The 21121-nt window shown below is 56.1% G+C and overlaps 9 protein-coding genes across 9 annotated transcripts, besides 9 other annotated features; 6 read left to right on the top strand and 3 right to left on the bottom strand.

Moving 5' to 3' along the window:
* Positions 1–1409: 1409 nt before the first annotated feature.
* EKO05_0004191 (uncharacterized protein) lies at positions 1410–3193 on the top strand (the record flags this gene model as incomplete). The annotated part of the gene is made up of 3 exons (XM_059636333.1): positions 1410–1945; positions 1996–2560; positions 2612–3193. The coding sequence occupies 3 exons, from the start codon at positions 1410–1412 to the stop codon at positions 3191–3193; spliced, it is 1683 nt and encodes a 560-aa protein (XP_059492316.1).
* Positions 3194–3955: 762 nt separating this feature from the next.
* Positions 3956–3984: a tandem repeat.
* Positions 3985–4036: 52 nt separating this feature from the next.
* On the bottom strand, positions 4037–5878 carry EKO05_0004190 (uncharacterized protein; the record flags this gene model as incomplete). The annotated part of the gene is made up of 2 exons (XM_059636332.1): positions 4037–5688; positions 5815–5878. 2 exons carry the CDS (start codon positions 5876–5878, stop codon positions 4037–4039), a joined length of 1716 nt encoding a protein of 571 aa, XP_059492315.1.
* Positions 4305–4342: a tandem repeat.
* Positions 5727–5788: a tandem repeat.
* Positions 5879–6016: 138 nt separating the features above from the next.
* Positions 6017–6065: a tandem repeat.
* Positions 6066–6130: 65 nt separating this feature from the next.
* On the top strand, positions 6131–6772 carry EKO05_0004189 (subunit common to RNA polymerases I, II, and III; the record flags this gene model as incomplete). Its single annotated transcript, XM_038938994.1, has 3 exons — positions 6131–6180; positions 6279–6548; positions 6616–6772. 3 exons carry the CDS (start codon positions 6131–6133, stop codon positions 6770–6772), a joined length of 477 nt encoding a protein of 158 aa, XP_038800000.1.
* Positions 6201–6249: a tandem repeat.
* Positions 6773–7128: 356 nt separating the features above from the next.
* Positions 7129–8091, top strand: EKO05_0004188 (S-formylglutathione hydrolase; the record flags this gene model as incomplete). Its single annotated transcript, XM_038938743.2, has 3 exons — positions 7129–7390; positions 7444–7853; positions 7903–8091. 3 exons carry the CDS (start codon positions 7129–7131, stop codon positions 8089–8091), a joined length of 861 nt encoding a protein of 286 aa, XP_038799999.2.
* A 644-nt stretch (positions 8092–8735) lies between these two features.
* Positions 8736–12001, top strand: EKO05_0004187 (pre-tRNA nuclear export protein; the record flags this gene model as incomplete). The annotated part of the gene is made up of 4 exons (XM_038938737.1): positions 8736–8747; positions 8807–10373; positions 10426–11442; positions 11493–12001. The coding sequence occupies 4 exons, from the start codon at positions 8736–8738 to the stop codon at positions 11999–12001; spliced, it is 3105 nt and encodes a 1034-aa protein (XP_038799998.1).
* A 497-nt stretch (positions 12002–12498) lies between these two features.
* Positions 12499–14718, bottom strand: EKO05_0004186 (uncharacterized protein; the record flags this gene model as incomplete). The annotated part of the gene is made up of 3 exons (XM_038938733.1): positions 12499–13377; positions 13494–14248; positions 14478–14718. The coding sequence occupies 3 exons, from the start codon at positions 14716–14718 to the stop codon at positions 12499–12501; spliced, it is 1875 nt and encodes a 624-aa protein (XP_038799997.1).
* Positions 12620–12659: a tandem repeat.
* A 1456-nt stretch (positions 14719–16174) lies between the features above and the next one.
* Positions 16175–16245: a tandem repeat.
* Positions 16246–16337: 92 nt separating this feature from the next.
* EKO05_0004185 (uncharacterized protein) lies at positions 16338–17533 on the bottom strand (the record flags this gene model as incomplete). Its single annotated transcript, XM_059636331.1, has 3 exons — positions 16338–16675; positions 16726–16978; positions 17033–17533. The coding sequence occupies 3 exons, from the start codon at positions 17531–17533 to the stop codon at positions 16338–16340; spliced, it is 1092 nt and encodes a 363-aa protein (XP_059492314.1).
* A 154-nt stretch (positions 17534–17687) lies between these two features.
* Positions 17688–17748: a tandem repeat.
* A 217-nt stretch (positions 17749–17965) lies between these two features.
* Positions 17966–18010: a tandem repeat.
* A 913-nt stretch (positions 18011–18923) lies between these two features.
* EKO05_0004184 (uncharacterized protein) lies at positions 18924–19139 on the top strand (the record flags this gene model as incomplete). Its single annotated transcript, XM_059636330.1, has 1 exon — positions 18924–19139. The coding sequence occupies one exon, from the start codon at positions 18924–18926 to the stop codon at positions 19137–19139; it is 216 nt and encodes a 71-aa protein (XP_059492313.1).
* A 334-nt stretch (positions 19140–19473) lies between these two features.
* On the top strand, positions 19474–21012 carry EKO05_0004183 (uncharacterized protein; the record flags this gene model as incomplete). The annotated part of the gene is made up of 4 exons (XM_059636329.1): positions 19474–19583; positions 19636–19709; positions 19764–19975; positions 20119–21012. The coding sequence occupies 4 exons, from the start codon at positions 19474–19476 to the stop codon at positions 21010–21012; spliced, it is 1290 nt and encodes a 429-aa protein (XP_059492312.1).
* Positions 21013–21121: the final 109 nt, after the last annotated feature.

The following is a 21121-nucleotide window of genomic DNA, read 5'->3' as shown; positions in this document are numbered from 1 at the left end:
CTCGCTCTAGACGGTTTGCATTTCCAGAGAGAGAAAGGCGGGCGGCCCCATCAACATGTCACCAAATCAAGCTGGACCGTGAGGGCACCGTGAGAAAAAGAACCTTGGACATATGCGTCTTTTCATTGAACCCCTCTTTTCAGCCAGCAACATGTCCGCTTTTTACGTAGCTCATGGCAGTGCACCAAGCTACCATCAGGGACTCTTCTCCGCCTCGGAGAAATTGCAATCTCATTGGTCGAGCGGTGTTCAAATGATGGGATGAACAGTAGGTCCGTCCTATGGATGGTGACGGGATTCATTCATTGACAGCATGTCCGGCTTTCCCAGCCGCCAATCGATCAGATATGGTTAGGCTTCACCGCCTGCTAGTGGCCCTGTGATCCATCAAAGCTCGAATGCGCTACAGGCTGTCAGATAAACCGGAACCGCGGTTGGCCGGTATGACCCGTAGAGTACATCACGAGACGGATATCATGTACCGGTGTGGGTTCGCTGGCAGCGCTGGATCAGAAGGGTCAAGGGAAGTGCGTCTCTGCAACTGGCCTCCAACAGCATCAGCACTCTCAAGTCTTCTGGGGGTCCTGAGGGCGACACTGTAGAGACTGTAGGGACTGTAGAAGAACACAAGGCTCTAGAGGACTGCACGGTTTTCTTTGTAGGTCACGGTGTGCTCAAGACCTCTAGACTGCTTGGCTTGTGTCAAGGCCGGAGCTGCCATGTCCGACTTATTCTGTTTCGCGAGAGCCTGTGCCGGGCGAAGAGAATATAGATGCAGGGTCAGTGTGGGGGCTTGACTATGTACAGGGTTGAAAGGGAAGGCGCTGTAATCATGGCCCTTGGTTGAGGAAAGTCCGGGCGCTGATCCTCCTGTGCGTCGTGATGATGAGGGCTATCAAGCGAGGCGTAACCTCGGCGGACACTTGCAGATCATCGTGACCGCGGTGTCGGTATCACTGAAGGCGGCCTGAGGGCCTAGGGGAAGGGTGGTGCCGTCGTTTTGGTGTTGCTCCAGGACGGCCATGGCCATTCTAGTGCTTCGTTTCCAGGCCAGAAGCACGGGGCTTGGCCAGCGGCTTTGGGCAGTGGAATGCAACACGTCGGCGCATAACCTACTAATCCGTAGTCCACTACACGTACATGTACGTGTGCGTCTGCCGAAGCGCGCTTAGCAGCCGGCATCTCATACACACCGCCGCTTTCCCTCGTCCCACTACTCGCGAGTCGCGCCTGCTGCCCATTTGACTGCCCGCGCTGCGCTGATCTCTTCTCTTTTTTTGTGCGCGGTGACTCGAACCTTGCAGCTGGAACTTCAACGACTCCTCAAACCTTGACGACGCACGCCTACCCGCATGTTGCTCGAGCCCGTCCTGACATCATTACCATAAATGCATGCGCGCTCCGGCGCAATGCCTCAACCGCGAAGGGACGATGCCCTCACTACAATGCACATCTTCGACGACGCCACCTACACAAGAGAAGCCCTCGGCCTGCATGTGAATCAAAGTGAAGACGACATCGATGCGCAGCTACTACTGCTGGCAAGAGAGTCGGGTATCGAGGATCCGTACCGCTTCTTGTGCCCTGCGCAGGATATTCCAAGAGCACTGTCGACCACCACCGCAGGCAGCGCCCACAGCAGCTCGCTCTCTATCCACTCGCACCAGACGCAGTCCACTGGCTTCACAGATCCGTCGAGGACTTCGCGTGAGCAGCCTCATGTAAAGCGCCTACCGCCACAGCAGACCACGCCAACCCTCGCTAGAGCCTCTGTCACTCTCGATTCCACCATGGATTACTTTGCCGCCAACTTCCAGCAGCGCAACTCAACCGCCTCGACCTTCTCAGCTGCACACTCCGTATCGTCCAGTGCCTCTTCGCTACAGAAGACTAGTACACGAAGGAAGCGTGCATCGTTCCTTTCCATGTTCAGAAGAGACTCAAGGTAGGTTGTTATGGTGCGCATCAAGGGCGCTTTGCTGATTGTGGATTCAGCTCGTGCACTTCACCCTCACACCATAGACACCACGGCAAGGCTCGAGGACCCAAGCTTGAATGCGGCCACTCTCTGTCTACCTCGGCCATCCGAGCTCACATCAAAGAGGCACTGCAGGCGAAGGAAGGTGCGGTGCCAAGCTGCTGCGGTATTGCACTACCACGAGCTACCCTCGAGGTTGTCCTGACCAAACAAGAGACGGATCTTGTTATAGAAGGTGCCGCACGATCACCAGAACTAAGTTCACTGCAAGATTCTGGCTACAGCGAGAACGGTATGTCGTCGATTGATCTACCTCGACCAGCCCAGAAGACACCATTGCCAACATTGTCGAAATCGGTACCAAACACCCCACCTCGGCGTGTCTCACTTCAGCTGCCGGACGGTGGATCTACCCTTGCCAACGAAGCACTAGGAAGCTTCAAATCTCAGCAAAAGGAGCAACTGGAACGGGTAGCAGCATTCGAGAACAATCAACGAAAAGCACTCTCGGCCCACCACCAATGTTCGCTAAAGCGATTTGCAGCTCAACACGAAAACAACAAGGATGAGCGGAGGGAGCATGTAAGCGAAGTCGCACCGCGTAACGTCTCTCAACTTGCTTACGCTGCACAGCATATTCTCGAGCTCGAAGACCTGGAAGACGCACAGATCACCGCAGAAGACAACCTCCGCACAGCTCAAGACCTCGAGACACAGAATGTAGCGACGGCGCTAAAACATATGGAGGCATACTGTCTTTCTTCGAATCCTGACCCAGGATTAGCGCACATAGTCACCCAGGACGACTTTAAGAAACTCGATCGCCAGCGCTTGATCCAGCAAACTCTCCCCCGGAAACATGAAAGCGCCATCAATGTCCTACGATCGCGACAAGAACGCGCGATGAAACTCAAAATGCAAAAACAAGAACTAGAACTAGCGGACATGGACGCCGAATTCGAAAAGGAGAAGGCGGCAGAAGAATGGCAGTTTGCGCAAGAATCGGAGCGCCTCAGCGCAGTCATCAGGGCGCGGCAGAAGAGATTCCAGCAGAGGTGGGACCTCAAATATGAGATGTGGCGCAAAGATTGGGACAGTCAACACGGCACCCAGTTCGACAATGTGGATTGGCCACTGAAATTGCAATATGGAGGCCCGATTTGCGGAATTCCCGAATCGAGCGAGACACCAACACCCATTCACGCTGCGACGTAGGTTTGCGGCGTGGTCCGGACCGGTCCATGGATCCTTCAGCGTCATGCCTCAATTGCCGACTTGGATATCGACACCCTTGCCGACGAACCTCATCATCGACTTTGCGCAACGTTACGGACTCGTTAGTTTTACTTACTTTCCAAATCACACCACTTCTGGAGGGGCTTCTACTGGTGCATAGCGCGGCGAATCGCACCCTGCGCCGTTAGCCGGCATTTTCCTCCTTATTTTTTATTTTTTTATAAACCTTATTCTCGACATTAGCCTTTTGACATCGCTACTTCACCATAGCCTACGGCATCTCTTCTCTTTGACTTTTTTTTTTCGTGGAGGCGGAACCAGCATTCTTCGTATGATATATACCCCCTTGCGTCATTCAAGCGCGTTTCTCGAGTACATATATACCAAGAAGATGGGAGAACGGGGGGTTTGGGGTCTGGGTTTGATTTGGAACATAGATGCATGTGCAAGATGTCGATGATGCAAAGGAGACTAGTAGCTATATACAGGAGATCATCAACTATTCCATGTCATGCTTCGATCGTCTGCATGAGAAGTAGTGTACATGCATGTGTTTTGGCTTGATTGGGATTTGGTGGGTGTTTGTGCGAGGGAAGCATCGACCGCGTACTCCATGGTCTACGGTCCTGAACACAGAATGTGGATTGTGGATAGACGTGCGCAAAGGCATGTTTGGACCATCTGTGAGAAACATTGCTGATGAGTGTGGGTGGGTATCTATTGTAGCGCTAACCTATGCATCAACGCAACGCAACGCAACGCAACGCAACACACACGTCTCGACTGCACTCTCAGACGGGAGTCGAACGACGACCAACATCCTCACTTCATGCTATTGTACTGCTCGACAGGCGCAAGCATGTCCCACTGCAGTCCCTCGCCGGCGTCCGTGGCGGGCGGCAAGTCGCCCAGGCCCATGGCGGCGTCCATATCGGACTCCTCGTTGAACAGCGACAGCTGCTCGAAGCGGGTGTCGAAAAAGGCACCGTCTGCTGCATTTTTGCCGCCCGTGGATGCAGGCGCGGCGTGTCCGTCGGCGAAGTACGGCATGGGCGTCTGCGGCATGCTGGGCGTCGCGCTCGCGAACAGATCCATGCCCATATCCATATCCATCTCCATGCCCATGTCGTCGCCGGGCGCAAGGCCACCGATCCAGAACTGCCCGCCGGCTGCGGCGTCGCGCTCGAGGATGGCCGCGCTGGCTTCGTCGGTCGACATGTGGTGTGCGGCGCGCAGGTGTCGTCGGAGATCCACATCTCGGTGGAAGCGGAACTCGCAGTCGGGCTGGATGCAGAGGATGTCGCGGCCTTGCTCGTAGCCGACGCCCGTGAGCAGCGTGAGCATGGATGGATCCTCCTTTTTTCTGCTTTTGGCGGCTAGACGGCGCTCTTTTCGGTTGCCTTGGCCTAGGTGGTGTGTGCGGACGTGGTTGTCGAGTGAGGACTTTGCTTTGAATGAGTGCCCGCAGGCGTTGGAACCATCCCAGCCGGCCAGATCGGAGTGTCTTGAGTTGCTGACCGCAGTGGGGACGCAGTGGTATTTGAACTGATGCTCGTGTACGGTTTGGATGTGAACGGCGAGGTTGTGTTTGCGTGTGAAGAGGGCGTCGCAATGCGGTTTGGGGCAGGGAAAGCGGGGCGTGGTGTCGGAGTGGAGGGTTTCGGTGTGAGATTTGAGGTTGGCTTCGTTCTTGAACTTCTGGCCGCATTCTGGACAAACGGGGGGATGGCATTCAAGAGAATGGGCGTGTAGTTCCTCGGCTGTTGTGAAGGAGAGTGGGGCTTTGGGGATGGTGGTTGCCATGCCAGGATGTGTTTCGATCGTCTCGGTATCGCTGCCGGGCGGAATGCACAGCATGCAGTAGAAAGCCTCTTCCTGTTCCGCTCCGTGTGCATTGGACATGTGTTTCTGCAGTGCGTGGGCTGTCTGATATGCCTTTGCGCACTGCTCGTTCGTCTCCGAATCAATGAATGGACACGGATACGGTCTCACGTCCATGTGTTGGGACTTGATGTGTGCCTCCAACGTCGACTCTTTCCGGAAGGACTCGTGACATGGAGCGTAATCTGTGCAATAGAACTTGGATTCGTGGACGTCCTTGTGTCGCTGGAGCCGGCCGTTGGAGGTGAAGCTCTTCCCGCATCCCTCCCAGTCGCAGGTGTAGGCTCGCTGGTCGTCGGACCCTGTATGGGCGTTCTTCAGGTGCCGTTGGAGGTGGTCTTTTCGAGGGAATGTCTTGTCGCAGCCTGCTTCGCGACAGGCAAAGGGTCGCTCCTTGTTGTGGCTGCGCATGTGCGATTCGAGGCGACATGGGCGGTTGAATCGCTGGCCGCAACCTTGGACTTCACAGATGAAGTTCCACTGTCGACGGGCCTCGCTTTCTGCCCTGGGGGTGCCGTTGTCGGTGAAGTTGACTTTCAGGTCCGCCGAATCGTCTGAAGCCCATCCCCAATCCGGGGAAGGCGCTGCGGAGACTTGTGTGGTGTCAGTGGAGGAGGGTGTGGAGGTGGAGGAGGGTGAGGGTGAGGGTGAGGGTGAGGGTGAGGGTGAGGGTGAGGGTGAGGGTGAGGGTGAAGGCGTGGCCGTGAATTGTGACGTACCGGTGCGCGACTTCTTCTGCGGCACGGGGGCAGCGCTGCTCTCTGTTCTGCGTTTCAGTGCCATTGCAATGCTCGTGAAAGGCTTCCAGCGGCGGAGGCGCGAGGATGGCGCATGGAAAATAAAAGTGGGTTTCGGCGCACGCTGGTGTGTGGAGGTGATTGGTGCGCGGTTGGAGCTTTTTTGTTGCGGCTGCCTCTTCGACATCCAGCATCCAGCATCCAGCAGCACAACACCAGCTCCCGCTCCTGCAACTCCGCGACACGCCCGTGCCACACGCTTCGATCCACGCCCACGCGCGTACCCTCGACCGCGATCATGTCCGACTACGGCGGCGACGACGGTGGCTTTGATGACGGTGGCTACGAGTACGTGCACGGCTTCCGTTGCGCAGCGTGGCGCGCGCGCGAGGAGAAGAAGCGGCGCAGCGTAGCGCATAGATGGACACACGCTGACGCACAAGCAGTGGCGGCGCTATCGACTTCGATGAGGAAGCCGAGCCCGAAGTCATGGACGACATGGACGATGCAGAGGGCGGCGAGGACCCCGACCAGCTCGACGACAACATCGTAGTCTCGGGCGATGCAAGCGCTGCTGCCGCCGCAAAAGACAAGGTCAAGAACTCGGTCGACGCCGAGAAGGAGAAGAAGGTCCCCAACGAGAACCGCACCACAACGCCATACATGACAAAGTACGAGAAGGCGCGTGTGCTGGGCACAAGGGCGCTGCAGATCAGGTAGGCTACGCATCAAGACACGGCGGGCACACGTGCCGGGGCGCCGGAACAGGGCTGACAACTGCAGTGGTAACGCTCCCGTACTGATCGACGTCGAGGGCATGACAGACCCCCTTCAGATCGCGGCCAAGGAGCTGCGCGAGAAGAAGATACCCCTTGTAGTGCGAAGGTACCTGCCCGACGGCTTCTACGAGGACTGGACATGCGAGGAGCTGCTGATCTAAAGTAATGCAAGTGTTTTTCTTGGCTGCATGGGGCTTGGAGTTTGGGTAGGAAAGCTGAGTGTCTGAACGGAGCATCTTCGGCGAAAGGAGTCTTTGCATCTATACCTCCCGAATCTGAACCGAGTTTACGCAATCCCCACGTCTTGTCCGTGTCGCTGCGCGCACCGGCTGCGGATCCGACATCTTGATCTGGCAATTCTGCCCTAAAATGTGGAGGGGCGCCTCGCCCTACCCCGCTAACGTCACCAATGAAGACAGCTTCAAAACTCCCACGGCTCCGCCAACTGACGCTGCATACCGCATCTCCGCGCTTCGCTCACAACACCTTCCTCCCGCACCACACCAGACGGCCCACCATGTCTTTCGAAACCACCGGCACCATCGCCTCCTTCGGGGGCAAGCTGCTCCAGCTCAAGCACAAGTCGTCCAGCACCAACACAGACATGGCCCTCAACGTCTTCCTGCCGCCCCAGGCGCTCAAGTCCGGCGCCAAGGTCCCCGTGCTGTTCTACCTGTCGGGCCTGACGTGCACAGCGGCCAACTGCTCAGAGAAGGGCTTCTTCCAGCACGGCGCCAGCAAGCACGGCATTGCCATTGTGTATCCTGACACATCGCCCAGTGCGTACCTACCTGCCACGGATGGCTGAGCACCCAACTAACCTGTCCATTAGGGGGTCTGAACATCGAAGGTGAGGATGAGTCGTACGACTTCGGGTCCGGCGCTGGCTTCTACATCGACGCAACCAAGGAGCCATGGAGCAAGGGCTACAACATGTACTCCTACATCACCAAGGAGCTGCCTGAAGCTCTGTTTTCACACTTCAAGGAGCTCGACTCGAGCAAAGTCAGCATCACAGGTCACAGCATGGGAGGACACGGCGCTTTGACGCTGTTCCTAAAGAACCCCGGCAAATACAAGTCCGTCTCGGCCTTTGCGCCCATCGCCAACCCCGTCAACGCACCGTGGGGCCAAAAGGCATTCAAGGGATACCTCGGCGACGACCAGGAGGAGTGGAAGAAGCACGACGCCACAGAGCTTGTCAGGCAGTGGAAAGGGCCGTTGGAGATGCTCATCGACGTCGTACGTATCCTCATAGATGCCCTGACGAGAACATGCTGACGGGCGACAGGGTACTGGTGACAACTTTTACAAGCAAAAACAGCTGCTGCCGGAGAACCTCGTCGAAGCAGCGAAGCAAGCGGGCAACGACAAGGGCATCCAGCTCCGCCTGCAGCCCGACTACGACCACAGCTACTACTTCATGGCCTCGTTTGCGGACGACCATGTTGATTGGGCGGCAAAGCACTTGAACGCGTAGTATGTGGACAGGCCGCCCAGTTGGTCGCATGCATGCTGATTGCCGTAGAAGCGGTTCGAGCAGTCGACACAAGCTGTAGGAAGCTCGAGGAAAGATGAACGGCAAATCCATTGTATATAGCCGGCACCAATACCATTGTTGAGCAAATCCATGCCTGAATTTTTTCTGGGTGACACTTTGATACAAAGAAGCCTGAAGCCTGAAGCCCTTGGTCCGTGTGTCGCACGCGACGTTCGGGCAGCCAGACATGCCACCAAAAGCTCGGCACATTAGTTTGGCCTCCAGCATCCTCACGCCAGCTGCACATCAACAAAGGACCAACAGCACCAAACCAACAGCACCTGCACCCTCTTGGCCAGCGTGATAGCACTCCAATCTGGCAGCCCCGGTTTTTCTTTTACAGTCCGTTCACCAGCACCCCTGCACGCTGCCCGCACGTCACTCGAGCGTGCCCCGCCGAAGCCTACTTTCACCGCCCGCAACATTCCCACAATGAAGTCCTCGCCCCGCCCAAGCACTCGGTAGCACATCACTTCACCTCCAATCGAACCCCAACCATACTGCACACGCCCCTGCATGGTTGCGCCCCTCACCGACTGCCCTTGACTACACATAACTGATCCCGCATCGAGACGGTGGAGGAAATGGAGGCCCAGGTAGGCCCTCACATGTCTGCTATGCAAAGCTCCCCCACTGACGCCCGTTGCTGCTGCAGGTCGAAAATGCCATCCAAATCGCCTCGGACCCCCTCTCGAACCAGCAGCTGCGCGGCCAGGCCATAGAATACCTCAACCAGCTACGCGCAGAAGGCACCGCGTGGCAGGCCTCGCTAGCTCTCTTCATCCGCGATCCTCGTCCCTCAGATATCACTCGCCATACCTCCCTCGACCTCGTCAACAATGCCGTTCAAGAGCACCGGCTCGACGAGCAGAGCCTTGCATACATCAAGGACACGCTCATGACTCACATTCGCCAGTCCTACGCGCCTGGCAGTAGCTCGACCGACACAACCCATATCCAGAACAAGCTGATGCAAACCATGACCTATCTTTTTGTAGCCTTATACCCTTCTTCGTGGCAGTCTTTCTTCGACGATTTTCGCGCGCTCGCCGGCGACCAGGCAGCTATCGGCAGCACCAACGCCGCTACGACTTTCCTATATCTACGCGTACTGGGCCAGGTGCACGACGAAATCGCCGATCAGCTGGTCTCGAGGCCCGAAGACGAGAAGAAGCGCAACACCGACCTGAAGGATCTGATCCGACAACGGGACGCTCAGAAGATCTCATTATCGTGGCAGGAGATCCTCGGCAAATGGAGGGACATTGACCTGGGTCTTGTTGAGATGTGTCTCCGGACCATCGGTCGATGGGTCAGCTGGACGGATATTAACCTCATTGTAAATCAGTCCATGATCAGTACTTTTCTGGAAATGGCTGGACAGCAAGGCATCAACGATCCCGGAAGTCCATCCGGCAAAGTCCGTGATGCAGCCATCGATACCTTTTCAGAGATTGTCAGCAAGAAGATGAGTCCAGGCGACAAGATTGAGCTCATCCTGTTTCTGAACCTCTCGGACGTTGTCGGCCAGCTTCTTGGAAGCCCAGCGCTGGCGGAATACAACAGCCCGAACTACGACAATGATCTTGCAGAGACCGTAGCGAAGCTCGTCAACAACATCGTCTTCGACGTCGTTAAAATTCTGGAAAGCGATTCTGTGAACGAGCAGACCCGTCAACGCGCCGACGACCTTGTCCGAATCTTTACGCCGTACCTCCTGCGCTTCTTTGCCGATCAATACGACGAAGTCTGTTCAACCGTCATCCCAGCTCTGACCGATCTCCTTACTTTCCTGCGCAAGCTTCAAAAGAAGACTGGATCCGTGCCACCTCAGTATGCGGCGGTGCTACCACCTGTTTTGGACGCCATCGTTGCGAAGATGAAGTATGACGAGACCGCCTCTTGGGGCGAGGAAGACGAACAAACAGACGAAGCGGAGTTCCAGGACCTGCGAAGACGCCTTCACGTACTGCAGCAGACGGTCACGGCTATCGATGAGGCATACTACATTGAGACGCTTAGCCGTGTAGTGAACGGCACGTTTGGTCGTCTGTCGCAGGGCGATCAGAGTTTGAACTGGCGTGATCTCGAATTGGCTCTGTACGAGATGTATCTGTTTGGCGAACTGGCAGTCAGGAACCAAGGATTGTACGCAAAGCGCGAACCTTCGTCTGTCGCTGCCCAGCAGCTCGTGGGTATGATGCACAGCATGATCGACTCAGGTAAGCACATCGAGACGTGGCAAATTAAATCTGGAACACTGACACTGTCGAGGTCTCGCCAACTACTCACACCCTGCTGTTCAACTCCAGTACATGGAAATTTGCGTCCGCTACTATCAGTTCTTCGAGCAAAACCCTCAGCTGATCCCCAAGGTCCTCGAGAACTTTGTCTCGTTGACACACAGCAACCACGTCAAAGTTCGCTCACGATCATGGTACCTCTTTCAGCGACTAGTTAAGCACCTTCGAGCCCAATTGGGTAACGTTTCGTACGACATCATCCAGGCTGTCGGTGACTTGCTCACCATCAAGGCGGAAGTCCCCGATACTTCAGAGGACGATATGTCATCAGACGAAGACGATCAGTCTGCGGACGCCCTCTTCAACTCGCAGTTGTATCTGTTCGAGGCGATTGGGTGCATAGCCTCTGCGAACACAGTCTCAACGGAAAACAAGCAGCTGTACGCTCGAACAATCATGAGCCCTCTGTTCGCCGACATGGAGCAGACGCTTCCTCAGGCCCGAAACGGCGACGAGCGAGCGATTCTTCAGACCCACCACATCATCATGGCTCTTGGTACACTTGCGCGTGGCTACTCAGATTGGGTACCTACAGCCAACAACAGTACCGCTCCGCTTACCGAAGTTGCGGACGAGTTTACCAAAGCTTCTGAAGCCATCCTCGTTGCTCTTCAGTCGCTGAACACCTCCGGATCGATACGCCACGCCGCGCGCTTTGCTTTCTCGCGACTGATTTCTGTCCTTGGCTCACGATTGCTACAACAACTGCCTTCCTGGATTGAGGGACTGCTTTCGCTTAGCTCTTCCATGGATGAAATCAGCACGTTCCTCAAGGTCCTCGCGCAGGTAATCTTCACTTTCAAATCTGAGATCGCAAGCATCTTGGATACGGTTATGACTCCGGTTCTGCAACGCATTTTCACGGCGTTGGCAGTAACACCGTCGGGCACAGACGACGAGATCCAGCTGGCTGAGCTCCGCCGCGAGTATCTGAACTTCATCACCGTTGTTCTCAACCAGAATCTTGGGTCTGTGCTCGTCAGCAACAGTAAGCTTGTAATCAACACTCACTTTTCCATGACTGCTGACATGAGACAGCCAACCAAGCAACGTTCGAGCCAGTCGTTGCTTCGATCGAGACTTTTGCCCGCGACACCCGGGACTACCAGACCGCACGTCTTGCCATCTGTGTCATCGTCCGCATGATCGATGTCTGGAGTGGTGCAGACAAAGTCGGCCCGGGAGCGAACACAACATCCACAACACCTAGCACCGAGCCGCTGCCAGGCTTTGACAACTATGTGATCGAGCGTTTCTCGCCCCTCGTGTGGTCTATTCCTGCCTCGCCCGGCTTCAACTCGAAGGATGCGCAGGCCAAGCAGGTCTTACACGAGACCGCCAATCTGCAAACCGAGATCATCAAGAAGGTTGGCGAGCCGTACGTCGAGCGTCTCCGTAGCGATCTTGGCGGCATGGGCGTTGGCGGCGACGGCGTAGACCAGTATCTGCGCACGCTAGCTGGCGCCTTTGAAGGCGCAAAAAAGGAGAAGGAGTGGAGGAGCTTCTTCGCCCAGTTTGTCGAGCGCATGCTGTCCGCGAGGTCGTAGGAGACGGCAGAGCAGCAAAGGAATACGGGTTTCTTATGTTAGGTCATGGCGACGGCGGCATCATCCGGCGCGCACGGGACGGCATTGTCATGTTTTCGAGATAACCCACCACCTATGTATAGCACCAGTTCGCGTTCGTAGCTGGAATAAAGACATGAAAGATTCGACAAGATGAAATAAGCAGTCTATGTATGCATGTATGGTCTTTGCGCGCGCGGGTATTCGCAGCCTCGCTTGGTATCTTGTTGCCATGAACAAAGGAAATCCGATCAACCCACACCACCACGGAACGAACGCACAGAACGCCCCCTCCCCGTCCCACGCTGGAAAGTTCAAAACACCCTGATACCTGCTCAGCTCATCCTCATGCGTCGTGAGCGGCCCAGCGCATCCGTATATACCACCCCACTAAGCTGATAGTTGGTAGGTAGGGTATATAGATCTATAAGTTGAACCTCGCCTCTACGCCTCTCTCTCCCTTGAATTGATCCTCACCTCTACGCCTCTCTCTCTCTTGAATTAATCCTCACCATCGAGCGACCCCGCTCAGACCCGTCACCAGCCAGTTCCTCGCTGGCGTCGACACGCTCGTGCACATGGTCAGCGAGATCCACAGGTTCGGGCTCGGGCTCGGGCTCGGGCTCGGGCTCGGGCTCGGTCTCCGCCTTGTCACGACGCCGCGCATCCAGCAAGCGGGCCAAGTCCCGGCCAGGAAGGGCGCACAGGTCCTCGCTGCAGGCGCGGCAGATGCGCAGCTGGCACCAGGTGCACATCCACTTGCGGTCCTTTTCGTTTGCGTGGCAGAGCATGCAGCCCATGGGCTGAAATACGTTGTTGGACCAGAGGGTGGTGGCGTGGTGCGTGTAGCAGGCGAGTTGCGAGGCGGTGATTTGGGGGATCAACGTCACGCTCAGCGGGATTGCGCGCTGCGTTAGCGGGATGAAGGGCGTCTCTGAGGGGTCCGGCGACGGGAAGGTGTAGGTGGGAGGTGATGGGTGTGTGGCCGGGAAGGTGGATTGTGGCGCTGGGGCTGTCAAAGGTCGGACGGACGGGCTGGGCTCGGGCGGGTCGAGAGATGTGGTTCGCGAGGGGAACGAGGATCGAGCTGGGGGTGTTGGTGCTGGTGGGGCGATGGTTGGGGGTGCGAGTTGTTCAGCCTCTTTCTTTGAAGCCTCCAGCTGCTTGGGCGAGCCTTCCTGCTGCTCGCTTTGTTCGTGGCTCAACGATCGGCAAGGCTCCGTTGGCGGTGGGAGGGGTTTCATAGGAGAGATGTCGGTGTCGATACGGAATTCCGGCTTCAGGGTTGGGGATGGAGTCATTTCGGGCGTGGTGACCTCCTTTCTCGTTGTAGGAATAGGAGGAGCGGGTCGCTGAGCCTACGTTCGATCTGTTAGCCGACGGATCGACGGCCAGAGAATGACGAGTTGCTGACCTTGCGGTTCCAAGGCTACCGGAGAAATACGGGCGAGGGGAATGGAAGTTCAATAAGTACCTTCAAAATGTTGAAGCCTGTGCTGCTCTTACCACGAGCGTGGAGAGGTGACATCGGTTGCTTGGTACGAGGGTTGGATGGCAGACCAGCTACCACAAAAGCCTTGCTAGGCGGAGACGGTACATTCTTCTCTTCTGGCGGCGTGGGCGGTAGCTGGTTGCTGGTAGCAATTCCTTTCCTGGTCGGTATCTTGCTTGGTGCGGCATTCGAGCTGTGAGCGGCGCCCATTTCCTGACCACTGCTCGCCTCCCGTGGAGCGGAGGTTGGAGCAGGAGCAGGTTTGCCGCCACGAGGTCCGTTGTTCGGTTCAAACAAACCGACAAATTTCTTGATGCCCGCTCCAGGAACGGCTTTTCGCTGGACTAGTGGTGCTGCACCAGCTGTTTCAGATGGGACTCCTTCCGAAGGCCTGCCTTCGCTTTGAGAGTGGAAAGAATCGTTGCGCTCAAGCTCGCTCCTTGAAGGCTGATGGCCTTGAGTCTGGGCTTGGATCTCTTTACGATCGATTGAGCGTTCTGGCGGCGGCGGCGGTAGTTCTTTGCTATCAGGAGCGATCGAGGAGGGGATTGTCTTGACTGGTGGGTATACCCTAGGAGTGGGCGGCATATGGGCGGTCGCTCCGTTGCTGACGAAAAGCTTAAGGGAGGGTGGCGTCGTGCAGCGGGAAAGGCTGCGTGACGTGATGTGCGTTCTTGGTGTCTGATCTAATGAGCTGTCACGCGAGCCATGCGAGGAGATGGACGATGTGTCGTCTTCTAACGAGTATCAGTCAGTATCAATATACGTGACAGTGTGGGTTGCGCAGTACAGCACTGCTCACTGTTTGTGGATACGGGGAGGTGGAAGGCACGGGCACAGAGATGGTAAGACTTCGCGGCGAATACTGCCACGTAAAAGTGGCGCGAATGGAGCGAGCAGAGGTCTGCTATACATCGACACACCTCAGACGGCCCAGGGTAATAAGATGTTTGTAGTACTGCTTACCTCGCAATTGGAACTTTGTGTTCATTCGCTGGATAGCTTCTGCCTTTGGATCCCTGAGGCTATCTGTCCGCGGTGGAGGCGCAGGAAGCTCCTTGAACGCAGGTGCTAAGGCTGGCTTTGGCGATATATCCTCTGAGTTGTATGAATCTTCGTAGGTATAGTCGTCCAAAAGCTCGCTTACGACATCCTGTCGCGATGAAGGAGCGATGAGGGCTGCTTGCCGAGCCACGACTTCAGTCATTGTTATGTCCTGCGTGTGTTGCTAGTTGGATGTGTATGGTTCACTTGAAGTCGGAAAGAAATGACGTCGAAGGTAGGTGTATCGATGTTGGTGGTCGCTGACCGAAAAGAGGGTGGGTATGAACAAAGGGTGAGGGAACGAATGCAGAAGATAGTGGTTCCCGGAACCAATTAATATCCAAAAAGAGCGAGCAGTGACTGAATGAGAGGAGAGAAGGAGAGTACGCGCAAGACGTTCGCGGCGAAGCTGGCCGTCTCAGGTAAGGAAGGCACATGGATCACGGATGACAGGCGAGCAACGGGTCCATCGAACATTCATGCGTCTGATGTCCTGTCAGGCTTCTTCCTGACCCGTCGCGGGGTCGGCTCCTCTCCAAGGCGGGTTAACCATGCCAGGATCGAGGCATTGGAGATGAAAGGACAGTACCGAAGCCCCGCTGCCGCGGAGTCGCCTACTGATGCGGAAAGTGATCATGAGCCTCCTAGGTATGAGGGGGGATCTACGAGGCTTTGTCAAGGCTGTAGATGCGCAGAACTTGAAAGCAGAACGCTGCGCAAGTGCTGTAATGCCGCGTTGCGGATGGATAGCTGACACAAAGCGGGCTTCAGGATCCATCTCCGCTCGCATGACCCCAAAGCACTGCGCGCACGTGACCGTTGCCGTCGTGTTTCAGAAAGCCATGCCAGAAAATTGGTAGCCCTGTGAGAAGATGGTAGACCGGTAAGCGGCCCACAACGAACGCGCTGACGTGTGACGTTCTTACAGTACTAAGACTTTAGTCTGTTCGCGTTAGATCCGTGCGCGATCCAACAACGCGATCGCGTCAGGTAGTCACCAACTTCAATCCACTCTTACCCAACCCAAATGAGAGCTTTTGGCACAGAAGTTTCAGACAACCGTAGCCTTGGTGGAGAGCTTTCGTTGAAGCAGCGCGAATATGCGATTGCATCTGTAAAGGCTGGATGACGTCTTTTTCGGTCTTGACCGTGATGTGGCCCAGCTCTGGCCTGCGGCTTCAATCTCTTAGCCCGAAACTTTGTCAAGGGAGTGGGTCGAAATGACGAAGGTGCATACGAACCGCTCGATACCGATAGGCAGTGTGGGCTCGAACGGTATTCACGATCGCGGCAAGTAGATTGTGAGAAATTGGTGGTAAGATTCCCAGGGCTATTGTGCAACCACCCCGGCCGCCTCGAAGACTGGTTGTCCAATCGGAAGAAGCGTTTGTCTATTCGGGCTTCAAGAATTATTTTTGATTGGCAGTTGTGTCAACCTCATGCTTTGTGCGTGCAAGTGTTTGCACACACTCCTCTCTGTTCCCCAAGTACCTGAACGCCGATACTTGTCCAGGACAGGGCCTGAGTACCTTCCAAGCCGATACTCTGCCTTCGCAAGTGGTCCAATACAATGGGTATTCGCTGCCGGTCGTGCGCCGGCCAAAAGATCGAAGCAAAGCAAGATAAGAATAAAGCTAAAAATAAAAATAAACGTAGAAAATAGAATAAAAATGAAATCAAAAAAAATAATCCTATACGCCGTCGCTAATGAGTGAAGGCCGTGGCCGTTCGTAAAGTCCATGACAAAGTAGGTACAAGAAGGTTACAACGAGCTAAGTAGCTCTATGATGGGAAGAGAAAGAGAACAAAGATTAGCATTAGGGCGAACGTTGGTGTGAGCGATGCACTCGATGCTGGTGCGGCAGCTCCTTTGAGTGGCGCGGCGGTGATGTTTACAAATCTCGAACCGCAGGATATGGAGAGCTGCTGCGCAGCTGAAGTGTACGTTTTGCTGAGCGGCTGGGTAGCGTTGTTGGCAAAGCTGGCGTAGATGGCCATGGTGTCTTGCAGGCACGAGTTGCAGGTGGGCCGTGAGCCTCCAGGTAGTTCCTGGCCAATGGGTAGATAGAAAGGATAACTGTCGGTGGTGGAAGATGAGTTGCTCACTGCATTTGCAAAGCCTGAGTGCTAGAGTCAGAATCGGTATTTTGTAGTGTAGCGATGCACTTGCAGTAATTTCCATCCTCGTCACGCAGGCAACTTGCTTGGTATGAGGGCTTGTATGCTACCAGGCCGTTGTATGCCTGTAGCACAAGCGGATTGTCGTTGTTGTAATCGGTCCTGCATGCTGTATCAGACAGGAGCTCTCGTGCAAAGCCATCTAGGATTCCGGTGCACTGAGATTCGCTCGCAGCACAGGTTGCCTCGAGCGTTTGAGTGATGCGAAAAAAAGATTTGGACGCGTCGAAGAAGCCACTCGATGTCTGCAAAGGAAATCAGTCCAGGGGGGTCTGCTCGGGAGATGCAAGGCAACGTACCTGCAGCAGCAAGGAGAAGGGGTGACAGCTGTTCAGCGCATCGCTCTGGAGCCAGTTGTTCATGAAATTGGCACAGGAGCTTGTGAAGTTGTTGGACAGGCCCGTGTCGAAAGGCTTAGGCAGTGGGAAATCGGCGGCAGAGGTGCTCGAAGCGGTGGCGAGGGATCGTTTGGATAGCGGTGCGGAAAGCGTTTTAGTGGCATATTCGATGGCGAGTACGGGAGGCATCAACAGCGGGATTATGGGTGGCGGACGGGTATCGAGGCGCAGTGACGATCTTTCCCATGCGAGAGGGTCGTCGAGGATGCAAAACCGATGAGCATGTGATTGTGCAGCGGAAACGGGGCGGAGCAGACAAGTGCAGGACAGCAATACGACCAGCAGAGTGAGCCAGGCGGACGGCGACGTGCTGCCGGCATATAAGGAGATGGTGCAGCGGCACAGTCTATTCTCGTGCTTCCTCTTTCGTTGTGGATGGTGCGACAGTGGGGCAGGGTGCATGATTGGTGACTCGTGCTCGGCGAGTGGCTGGGACTCGATTCTCTACGTTTCTCCAGCAGTTCAACACGGCCACTCTTGATCATGGAGCTGCTTCGAGATGTGGCAGGGCACGACCGTGTATGGCGAAAGCCGGTCAGCAAGCGCAGTGTCAAGACTGGATGCTGGATGCTGGATGCTGGATGCTGGATGCTGGATGCTGGATGCTGGACGCTGGACGCGCTGGCAAGCTCTCCCGTCCCTGCAGGCGGTCTCGTCTACACTGGGATGGGGTAGTGCTCCGGGTGGGAACGTGCGGCGGTGCGGGCACGTCTGGCAGGTGGGAAGAGGAGGTAGTGGGCTGCCCGTCGGTGTCGATCGTCGGCCTCGAGAAGAAAGCAGAAGAATTGTACCACCACGATCCTTATGTTGAATATTAGGCCGGAGCTTGTGAGCAGCCAGCAAGTCAGCAAGCCATCAAGCCATTAAGCCATCAAGCCAGCAACCAACCAACCAACCAAGCAACCCACCAGTGCTGGCCAGCAGACATGGCAATCAAGCCATGCGCCGCCTCCTTGCAAGCAGCCTCTCACTCTCCGCCTGGCCTGGCACTGCGACTCGGTGGTTCGCGCTAGGCTGCTCGGGCGAATGCTGCTGATTGGCGGACGGGCCATTCGTCTGGGGCGCGTCAATACGCCCTTGCCGCATCCGGCCGCCAAGTGGGAACGCCTGCCCCTGGGCGAGCCCCATGAGGCCAGAGCCCAGAACCCTCGTACGCTTGCCTGTCAGGTCCTGCACGCCCTGCAGCCCTGCACCGCGTCCTTGCTGCATCCGTCATCGTGCAGACCGTCTTCCATGCTCCAGCGGCCCGTTGAGAGATTTCAATAAACACTAAACACCACTCCCCTCCATTCTCCCACACGTCCGACACGAATGGAATTTAGCTTCTGCTCGCGCCGGACACCTTCCAACGGTGGGTCGTGAGGAACGCCAGCGACCGAACACCCTGCTCGACCACCGCCTCGTGCAGTCTGGACTTCCCGCCGACGTCTCACTGCAGCTAGCTAGCTATCGACGTTTGACCATGGCTGAACTTTCACCACCGAAAGCTAGATGCTCAGATAGCCGTTGCACACCTCCTTCACCCTGTACCACGGAAAGGGAAGCCTTCAGCCCGGCCTGAGACTCGTCCATCTAGCGAGCTCAACGAATGCCCGGTCCTTCTGCCACTAGCTCTTGCGAGCAGAGCCATGGGCACGCTGACACTGGCAAGTGCTAGATCCTATTTGTTTTTCTGTACTTCAGACTCGACGGCAGCGACACCTTCCATGATAAGCAATAGAACAGGGTGACTGTAACCGGCATCCTTCATGCCTTCGACGCCTCTGTGGATGGCCACGTCTTGACTCGGGTGATGGGAAAGGGAAGACGAAGCAGCTACACTTTCTTTGTCAAATTAATCCTGCATGAATGTTGCAAGCTGCTGGAGAATGGATGCTGCTGGAGAATGGATGCTGCTGGAGAGTGGATGCTGCTGGAGAGTGGATGCTGCTGGAGAGTGGATGCTGCTGGAGAGTGGATGCTGCTGGAGAGTGGATGCTGCTGGAGAATAGATGCTGCTGAAGAATAGATGCTGCTAGAGAATAGATACTACCAGAGAATAGACACTACCAGAGAATAGACACTACTAGAGAATAGATACTACCAGAGAATAGATACTACCAGAGAATAGACACTACCAGAGAAAGATGCTACTGGAGTAGGACCTTTTACACACAGCCTTACTAAGCTGCACCGGCGACTTCCGATTCAAGCTAGTCTCAAATCGAGGTTATCTCAACCCATCTCCAACACCATCTTGTCTCCTATCCATCGCTGTGATTGCTCAGCCCATGTCGGAATAAGCAGACGCGTGTTGTTCCCTCTCGTCCTCCCCTTCGGTTTTACATTGCCAGCGCACCGTCATGCCGGCACTCAAGCCAATCTTCGTCAAGGCCTATTGGACGCTAGCTGGCCTGGGTATCATCTGGGCAACCTTCTTGATATTGTTGATCAACCCCACAGTACAACGGCAGTACGTCTTCAGACACCGGGAAAGGGCAAAAGAGGCTTGCTGACGCCTGTAGCGCTCTGTACGCCCACAAGCTTAACACAAATCTTTGGCACAACGTCTCGAATCCCGAGGAATTTGGCTTTGCTAGTCAGTCCTCCCACGCTGCAACCCTTGAACTACATGTGCTGACCAACCCACAAGAGGGACAAGTCCAGCCGTTTTGGCTCGATACCACAGATGGCGAGAAGCTGTTCTGCTGGCACGTGCTGCCCCTGGACGTGTATCTGCAGAACGAGGATCAGTTGGTTGTGGGTACGACGACGGGAGAGGTCGTCGACGAGCTCAAGGGAACGGCTGGGGAGAAGCTCTTGAGAAATGATGCCGAGGCGAGGGTCGTCGTCAATTTCCACGGGGTACGTTTGATCTCTTTTTTGCTGGAGTGGCGTCCGCTTCACAACTTTCTTTCCCTTTTCCATCTCCTGCGTTCATTCTCCACGACACACCCTCTTTTCTTCGTCAAAACAATCTCCTCGTCACAAATTATAACTCTCCTCAGAATGCAGGCCATCTGGCACAGGGCTGGCGTCCATCCACCTACCGCTCCATCTCCGGAATCCCCCACACTCATCTCCTGACCTGCGATTACCGGGGCTTCGGACTCTCGACGCTCAACAACCCTCCTCACCTTCCTACGGAGACTGGTCTCATCACAGATGCAGTATCTCTACTCTCCTACGTTGAAACGGATCTCAAGCACCCATCGACTCGCACAGTCCTGCTCGGCCAAAGCCTAGGCACAGCCGTAACCGCTGCCTCTGCACTCTACTTCACCGACCCTTCCTCGTCCCATCTTCCCTCGGATCTAACCCACGTATCCCCCCTCCCCAAATCACACACCGGCTTCGCAGGCATCGTCCTCGTAGCCCCCTTCCAGGACCTCGCCACGCTCCTCGAGACGTACAAGATCGGCGGCTTCATCCCCGTGCTGCGCCCGCTGCGGGGGTACCGGCGCATCGCAAACTTCCTGCTGGGCCGCATCGTCGACCACTGGCGCACGCTACCACGTCTGCGCGCCCTCCTCAGCCTCACCGCCGCGGCCAAGACCCCGCTCAGACTGACGCTGCTCCACGCCCGCAACGATCAGGATATCGACTTCCGCCAGTCCGAGGCCCTGTTTCAGCCACTCCAGTCCACCATGCTGGCCGAGGAGGGCGTCAGCGCTAGGGAGGAGCGGAGGAGCATCCATGGCTCTGCGCGCGTCAAGCGCGGCGCGTTTGCGTACAAGAAGGTCGAGGACGCGAGGGGGGAGAGGCTGCTCGAGCTGGAGGTGGTGCGCTTCGGGGGACACAACGAAGTCCTGGGCTGGACGCAGGTCAGCCTTGCCGTCAGGAGGGCGTGGGAGGCCGTGGAGAGGAGGGCAGAGAGAGTCGTGGGACTAGACGTCGAGTAGATGGGCTTGTCGAGGGCGGCCACGCGGGCGTTGGAGGGCACGGTGCGCTCTCCGCTCTCGAGAACCATGGCAATCGTGCTGCTGCCGCCGGCATGGCCATCCGCTCGAC

This window comes from Ascochyta rabiei, chromosome 6 (assembly GCF_004011695.2).
Source record: "Ascochyta rabiei chromosome 6, complete sequence".
In the NCBI taxonomy this organism is placed as follows: Eukaryota; Fungi; Ascomycota; class Dothideomycetes; order Pleosporales; family Didymellaceae; genus Ascochyta; species Ascochyta rabiei.
This window is presented reverse-complemented; position numbering and strand designations above follow the sequence as displayed.